The sequence below is a fragment of the Ochotona princeps genome, chromosome 6 (assembly GCF_030435755.1).
Source record: "Ochotona princeps isolate mOchPri1 chromosome 6, mOchPri1.hap1, whole genome shotgun sequence".
NCBI classification, from domain to species: domain Eukaryota; kingdom Metazoa; phylum Chordata; class Mammalia; order Lagomorpha; family Ochotonidae; genus Ochotona; species Ochotona princeps.
The window spans coordinates 55502520-55511164 of record NC_080837.1 but is presented as its reverse complement, the minus strand read 5'-3'; the positions used below and the strand labels follow the sequence as shown (position 1 = coordinate 55511164).

At 49.8% G+C, this 8645-nt stretch overlaps 1 protein-coding gene across 4 annotated transcripts in view; it reads right to left on the bottom strand.

Moving 5' to 3' along the window:
• Positions 1-2378: 2378 nt before the first annotated feature.
• The window catches only part of NPAS3 (neuronal PAS domain protein 3), an 830044-nt gene continuing 823777 nt past the window's right edge, over positions 2379-8645 (bottom strand). For all 4 annotated transcript variants that reach the window (XM_058666321.1, XM_058666323.1, XM_058666320.1 and 1 more), the window contains exons 10-11: positions 5593-5708; positions 2379-3954 (exon numbers count right to left, since the gene is read on the bottom strand). In XM_058666321.1, the coding sequence (XP_058522304.1) occupies positions 2495-3954; positions 5593-5708 (1576 nt within the window). In that variant the 3' untranslated portion in view covers positions 2379-2494. The remainder of the gene's footprint in view (positions 3955-5592; positions 5709-8645) is intronic.

Below are 8645 nucleotides of genomic sequence, written 5' to 3'. Positions count from 1 at the left end.
GGCCTTCTTCACCGTCCAAACCCACCGAAAGCCTTCAAGGAAGCGTGCTATGGAAAGGTACAGCACTTCACTTCTACTTAGGATTCGATCATGGTTTGGGCCCAACTCACAGAATCCAAAGTCCTAGAGGAATCCACTCAACACAGTGATATATTCAAAGGACAGCCGAGTTTCTGTTATTAGCATTGCACAGATAGACAAATATATATTTATATATATATATAACAATTCTATATTCCATTACCCCCCTCCCTTTTTGTTTTTTGTTTGTTTGCTTTTAAAATGTTGGTTGACCTTTGAAATAATTTTCTGTCTCACTGGTAATTGCTTTATGTATTGCTCCATCAGCCAACCTGAAAGGAAAACCAAAGAAAAGCACCCACTGCTTATAGGTAGAGCACAGGGGACTCTGGGAATGTTAACAGCTGAGGCTATATGGCATTGATTTAAGGAATACATCTGAGCTTTAGTCTTCAGTGCTCTGTGTCACACTCGAAGACAGAGTTACACCCAGAATTCCACTGTGGGAAAAATGGCTCCATTAAACCTTGAGCTAGTTAAGAGTCTTTTTATCTCTGAGAATGAAGAAGGCTTTGGGGATAGGGAGAAGGAAAGAAGAGAAGGGAAAGGGGAAAGGGAGGAGGTTGGGAAGAGAGGAAGAAGGAGGGAGAGGTAGGGAGAGTACACACCAGCAAAGCAACAGCAGAAGTCTTAGAAAGGAAAAGCGTAGGTTCAAAGGTTCACACGGTAGAAGCAGCATAGGGTGACGTCACAGAGGAAGGCCACCACACAAACACCACTAACCCCCAAGAATCACTGATTCACTAGGACTGCAGGAATGGGACTGGACCACTCCGGACTAGAGAGAGAGCACAGCGAAGACGAAGGACAAAACAACTACATTAGCTTAGTCTATACTGCAGATAGCAACACACACGGAAACCGCAATGGGACTGACGTCAAGGACACGTACACGTTGTACACATTACAGTTCGCACATCCATGATTAGATGCCTTAACAAACAGCTGCCAAACATGAAGTGGAGGAAGAATTTATACTTGACAGTCATTTGGTGTGTTCAACACCACACTGATTTCTGGCAACAAAGACAAAATAGGATATTTTTTTGTTAGTTTTTCTTTTTTTCCCCTTTTTTTCTTTTTTTCTTTTTTTAAATTTATGTGCAGTTTTCAGTTGCAGTTATCTGTCAGAAGCTTATTAACCCATTCTTGAGTCTTAAAACAATGATTTCAACTCAGAAATAAGAACCAAAGGGAAGTAAGTTCCATCAAGTCAAATCAGCCCCCCAATACACAACCTTCCTTTCTTTGTGTTTAGCGAGAAATGAAGAAAACCAAACGTGTGACATATTTTCCCTGCTTGTACGCAGAAGTGTTACTGAAGTTGCAAAATTAGTCTCAGTTAGACTGAGTAAGAAACAAACAGAAAAAGCTCAACCAAAGGCAGTATGTGTCTCAATTGCTCCCCAAGTCAGTTTGATTGAGATTTCCAAAAGCCCCTTTAAAAAGGGCTTTCTTGACCCGGTCCATGTAATGTGAGGCTATGTTTGTTAGCTGGGAGGTTAAGTACTGTAAGTCCTGCAGCAGAACGTTAATGAGGGCTTCGTCTGAACTAACCAAGGAGACTGCAGCCACGGGCTCCAGACCAGGACAGATCTTGGTTTTGTTTTTTGTTTGTTTTGTGTTGTTTTTCTCCGAAACCCAACCCAGAAGCTGCATTTTGTATGAAGACATTACAGATTAATAAATGATAGCACCATGGTTTTAGAAATGAAGTTAATGTTTCAGTAATTAACGTTTAGTCCAACTTTTTTTTTTTTAAACATTCTAGTCACAGGCCAGAAATTAAGTTTCAGAACCCAAATTATTTTTCTGTGCAAGTAAGAAAATCTTTAAAATCTCAACCATAAAAAGAGAATTAAATTCTGCATAAAATTCTAAAATACTATCCCCCCTATCTTGAAAGGAATGAGGAACCGAAACAAACCAACAAACCCCACCCCCACTGCATTTGACTTCGTCAAAGAGGGCACATTTGTTTATGCTTGTCTCTCTCCATCTTGATCACATCAAGACGGGTAAGAAGAAAGCCCAATGGTTGTCGCTCGAGAAATCTCTGGAGCCCAAGCGTGAGTATTCTGTGGCAGAGGCATAGACACAGTACAGACATCCTCATAAAGATGCAGAGCAAACGACAACAGAAACCCAACACACAGCTCAGAATTAGACGAAACGGCAGGCAAACCGGTCATCCGACCCTCCGAAGACGCCCAAAAATAAAACAACATCTGTACGGGGAACGGAAGAGTCTCGAGTCAAAGAAAACGGGGATGGACTGGGGACCGTGGTGTCAGAGAGGACGCGGACCTGCTCGAATCCAAAGTGCTAGAATCAAAGGTGGAAAGGAAGACACAGAGACCATGCCTCCGAGCGGACCGTGCCCGCGCCGCGCCGCGCCCGGGGGTGGGCTGCCTCAGTCCTCCTTGCGCTCCAGAGTCTGTGCCGCGTGGATGCTGTTGCTGTACACGGGGAAGGGCAGCGTGGAGAAGAGTCCCTCGGCGGTGGTGAACACGTTGCCGCCCGGCATCTGCGTGAGGCCGGCTGCGCCTCCCGCGCTGCCGAACGGTCCTGACATGTTGAGCCGGTGCACGTGGTGGTACAGCATCTCCATAGGCGTCTTGGGGTCAAGGCCGAAGCCGGGGCTGTTAACGTCCACGAAGTTAACAGCGTGCGCGTTGGGCAGCAGGTTGCCCTGCATGGCCAGGGTCACCTCAGCGGGCGCGTAGCGGATGGTGCCTGTGGTGTAGACCCTCTGCGCAGCTGTGCTGGTGGCGGCCAGGGTCCCGGTCACCCGGTGCACCAGCGGCAGCACTACGTTGCCCGCCTGCAACCTCTGCAGCGCCTCCAGGTCCCCAGTGTACAGCAAGGAGTTGGATGCGCCGGGGCCACCACCACCACCACCGCTGCCCCCATTGCTGCCGCCACCGCTGCCACCCCCGCCTGGGTGCTTGTCCCGCGGGGACGCTGACAGCGGGGGCGATAGCGGGTCGGAAGTGACCGGGGCCAAGGCCGCAGTGGCAGCGCCGCCGGTGGTGGCAGAGGTGCCAAATTGAGTCTTGCGGGCGGCTGCGCCGTCGGTGCCCGGCGGGGTGAGGACTGAGTCGGGGATGGCCACGTGCAGCCCCCCGCTGCCACCTCCAGCCCCACCGCCAGCACCGCTGCCACCCCCGCCGCCACTGCCACCCTGCGGGGACGGGAAGTGCTCGGAGTTGGGGGGCTTGGTCATGCTGTAGGGGGACTCGTTCCTGGAGATCTCCCGGTTGGGCGGGTAGTTCCAGATGCTGCTGTCGTTGTCAAAGTTGATGGGTTCCGAGATCTCCGTCTTGATCTTGAGCACCGAGGCACTGTGCGGGGAGGACAGCAGCCGTGGCGGCTCCACCAGGCCGGCGGCGGCCGCATCCAGGCCGGCGGCAGCCGCATCCAGGCCGCCGGGGCTTGAGGCGCTGGACAGGCGCCGGCGGCTGGCACTGCCGCCCTTCTGCCGTTTCCGCCTCTTCTTGCGCTTTTGGAGCTTGCTGGACGCCTGCGCACCCGCCTCGCCGGCGCTGTCCGAGTCCTTGGCACTGTCCGACGTGAGCGACTCACAGTTCTGCAGCCGCAGGTCCGACTCGCTCTCCACGTAGCGCTCCACCTTGATGTGCATGGGGCCCAGAGCGCCGAAGCCGTCCTCGGTCGCCTTGGGGTTCTCAAAGTCCGAGTGTTCGAAGCTGTCATCGCTGTCTCGGCTGTCGGGGTTACTGGAGCTGTGGCCGTCATCGTTGCAGTTCATGTCGTTGTCGCATGTGTTGCCGGACTTCTTCCGGTCGGGCTCCGGGTCTTCGCTGTTCTCTGACTGGTTGCCCTTCTCATCCGACTTGGAGTTCTCGTTGTCCTCTGTGTGTGGGGTCCGTGACCCACGTGGTGGGAGCGATGGGGGAGAGAAGGAGAGAAAGAGGCAGTTAGCAGCGCAACAGGTGAATAGGGTCTTGGTCCCCAGGTCGGTTGGGCATCTCTAGCACCTTCGGCTGGCATTCTCGCTGGCGGGTTCCTGGGTTCCTTGGACATTTGTGAAGCATGCTCAGGGCCACCTGTTACTAATGCAGATTCCCAGGCCCTGCCCAGGTGATTTTTGGCCACGGGCAATTTTGGGGCAGGATGCTCAAGGGCTTCGGCACAGGAATGGTGGCCCCTTCAAGCTCCTCCCCTTTCTCCTGGTGAACATGTATTTACAGCGCTGTATTGTATTCTATCAAACGGCTGTTCTCCACAGCACTGAGGACTCACCCCCTCGATTCACTGCCCGTCTTTATTTCCTTCTAGCATACCAGCCCCAGGGGTCAGGGATGACAAGCACCCTCAACAATTCATTGCTATATCCTCTTAAAATAAGGTGCAGAGACTATTCTAGAACTTCTACCATAGCAAATGGCTTGCGAATGAATACAGCATGGGGGATGGAAAACCATCAGCCACTGTAGGAAAGCTCTTTTCCTCCCGCCTCCCTTAGCGATGCAGAGAGCAGTGGCCACATGCTGCGGGTGCTTGGCAGGAAGCCTGGCTACCTGCCACATGTCTGGGAGATTAGACTTCCCAGCCTGCAATGCAACCTCAGGAGATCGCAGGATGCCACCAAGTCTGCATCATTGCTAGGATGCTCCTGGAACTACTCTGCCTTTACTTCCCCTCTGTGGGCTGCAAAGGGTTTGGATTTTTCTTTTTTAATCTGCACAATTCTGAAAGATGTGTGCTCCTCTCTTTGTATAGTGCAGAAGGAAGTCAGAGATTGAAGGAAAAGTAAATTTGAACACCAACTTTCCTGTGTCCCAAAGAACTACTTAAGAAGTCTACTTCCCAAAAGAACTAGAGATGGGAAAGCGTGGGTTTGTGCTGCAGATTTTGAGAAAATGAGTCCCACACACGGAAAGGGGAATTTCCTGATGTTACTGAGGAAGTTCAATCCCAACTCAGTAAGGATGTGAAGCCTCTCCAAGGCCTCTTCCATGGGGGCCTCCAAGTCACAGGCTGTCTTACCCTAACCCTAAGCTAATCCTCCAAGTCACAGGTTGTCTACACTAGCACCTGCTTTCCGTGAGGGGGCCACAGTTCGCTGTGAAGTTACAGTCGGGTTCCCTCTGTATTTCTAAGGGAGGGCTGACATTAAGTGATGGGTAAATCAGTCTCTCAGTATACATATGTGTGTGTGTGTGTGTGTGTGTGTGTCTACACAGGCCATGCCACATTAAGCCATCACAAGCATGCACATATGTAGATAACAATTACATTATTATTATTCACCATCTGTAAGGGTATATAAATGCATGCATTGTGTAAGGAGCAGACTCAGTAGGAATGCCATCTAAAAATGTCTCTAAAACTTGACCTACTGTGAGTACACTTGACCCTGACCCGCTGGCTGCCGCTCAGCCCTCGCCCTTAGGAAGGCGAGAGCCATGACTGTGGAACATGGGGAGGTGATACCTGCAGTACCTGAGGTGTCTTTAGAGGAACATGGGGAGGTGATACCTGCAGTACCTGAGGTGTCTTTAGAGTCAGATTCGGAGTCCGAGGTCTCTGAGGATTCTGAGGTCTTCTCCGGCAGGTGGGGGAGCTGTGCTATATCCATCGGGGTGTCCTTGTACTCAGGATTGCTGTAGCAGAGGGGAGGGGAGCATGCGTCAGAGCAGGTGCCCATTCTGCACTTGGCTGAGGACCATCTTTTCCTTGCCTGGACTCTCTGGCCCCCCAGACTTGGGGAGTTTAGAAAGGTTCGGAGACCAAATGTGAAAACATTCCTTAGTTCCACACAGGACTTTCACATAAGCTTGGCTCCCCCACCCCTTTTTTGTTGCCAGGGTACAGGTGCAATGATGGAATACCCAAATGTGACATGAAAGCCACTGAAAAGCTTTTAAATAATCAGGTGCCATTGGGGGCCAGAGAACTCTGCTGCTTGACATTCTTCCCAGGATGACGCCTGGAGTGGAGGAGGATGACAAGCACCCTCCACAATTCACTGCTACCCCTCCTCCTCTGCCCTGCTTTCTCTTGGGCTCCTAATGAGTCCATTGCCTCAGTACCCTTGTTTTGGCTGCTGGATGTAGCTTCTGAGCTGTTGAGATGGTTCCAGAACCATGGGGAGTGAGGCCAGAGCCCTCAGGGCCTAAGGAGCTGACAGATGCGCAGGTGCACCTCCGGGATGCATGGATCATGGCTACTGAACTGTCAACACACCCATTACAATCACATTTTCAGCAGTTCATGTGGTGTACACCTGTGGCTTGTTAGCTGGAAATCTGATTGCAGTGGGGGAGAGTCTCAGTGTGAAAGAGTCCCCAACAGAGTGGCTGTGACCCCATTTGCACACATGTGCTTTCATTTTTGTTCTATTTTAAATTTAGAAACAAAGCCTCTTGTTTGGTCAGTCTGTGCTGGGTTTGTCTTCCGGAAATGCCATTCCAAGGCCTGCCTGCTATGAGTGCCTAAGTGCTACCAGAAGCAAGGGCTGGAGTGGGACATGCCTCCTGTCCCCTCCCATGATGGCCAGTCACACAGAGCCTTACAGCAGATGATCACTGACTCATTAGCTAACCTCTAGTAAAACCCCTGTGTTGAAGAGTCACTGTTTCAGTAACCACTTAGAACTGTAAACGTCCCTCGGAGGGTTAATTCACTAAGATGAATGATCAAGCATTTATGCCTTAGTGAGAATTAGCTTCAGCAGCAAGGCTTTCTGCAGATAATCAGATAAGACTAATGGGGAGAAGATGGACTTAGCACTCTGCAGTCTCTGAATACTTGGAGTCTATAATTCTGGTAAGCCTTGGGAGGGACAGGGAAGAAGACTGGAGAGCAGTCATTTCAGAGCAAGGATGGGAGTGTCTTGATGGGGCCTACAAGTGAGGGATTTGGGGAAGGAAGATGTCTTGCTAATGGGAGAACAAAAGACAGGAAGATGGGGGGAGTGGACCAAACTCCAGCAGTTAGTGTTGCCAAGGCTACCTTCTTTGTGGACTAGCAGTTCAGTCTGTAGCAATGACACAGGTGTGTGGCCAGCATGCTGGAGCCACCTGCATGAGTCTCCTTGGTCCACGTGTCAAGGGTTCTTGGGTCACTGGTCCTCCAACTTAGAGCTTTTCATCATCGACCTTAGCGTGTGTCTTTAGATCAACTGAAACAGGCCTACCATACTTGAAGTTGAAGGTCTTGGGTCTGGATGCTCAGACCACTTTTTCCCTGTCCATGGGGAATGTGATGGAACAGAATCATCAGTGCGCATAAACTTGTACCATTTGGTCCTAGGCGCTGTGATGCGTGGTTGATTTGTCCTTGCACCTGCTTCCTTCTTCCAGTGGGGATGGAGTAGGAAGTTATGAGGATGGTGAGACAGTAAGAAATTTCCCAAAAGAAGAGGGACAACCATATAGATGGTTTTAGTATGCTATGCTACATCAGTATGGCGGAATACTTTCTAACCTCTAATGCTCCTCTTTCCTGTATTGAATTCTTCATAGTGAAGACTCAGCCTGGAACACCACCACATTTGCCTAATGGAAGGTTGTCAATGGCAAAATAGCTCATTCTATTTTCTGTTTGGCATGTTGCCTTTTATAACCTGCACCAAAAAACTCTATGTAAAAGGATTTTTTGATTCTGCTATGCTTTTTGAAGATACTGCATTCAAGGGATAGTTCGGTGGCAATCAGGCCTTGGAGAACGTCACATTAAATACACATACTTGTACCTTTAGTGAGGATTAATGTAGAGCAGACGAGGTCAGCAAAGGAAAAGGGAAGGAGATAAATGAAGACTCTTCTAAGTGGTACACATTAAGGCCCTCTCTACAGCGATAATCATTAGTGTCTGATTGATATGCTGTTGGTAGCAAGCACATTCATGCCTTTGAGCCGTTACCAAAGTATGGGAAAGACGTAAGGGCTGATGCTGATGAGCCATGCTTGTTAGCATCTCAGCCCCATTGGGCTGTCTTGAAGAAAAATAGGATCCAGAGACTCCCTGTCCAGAATAGCAGCCAAAGCACACTGCCTTCCATTCCTAAGGTTTCCTACTGTACGGTCCCTGCTTGGTGGCTTGAGGCTCAGAGAAGCAAATTGATGGTGGAAAGGAGCCAGGCCAGGCATTGTGATAACTTTGTGACAGGACTGGTTGAGAACTTCCCAGAAAGCTGCCCCTCAAACACAGGCCATGTAGTCTGTTGGTCTTGGTTATATTTCTGCTGGTTTGTATGCAAAGAAAGTTGATGGAAAGAGCGTAAAATGATGCTGCATTTCAGAACTGAAGAAGCCATTGATCATAGACTGTTGCAGGGGTGTAAATTTGAGACCGTATTTTGGGAGCTGTCAAACTTGCCTAAGATCACAGAATCAGTGGACAAGAGAACATTGCCTTCTCTGATACTAAGATTGTCTTGATTTCTGGCAAAGTGACTCACACCATTGACCAATATTTTTACTGCACAGGGAATGAAACCCTAGGTGATAAACTGAGAGTGTCAAAGGGATCAAAGAGAAGGTGACAAACCCTGCTACTTTTCCCCCAGTCCCTCTTATCACAGGGACTGGAGTGGG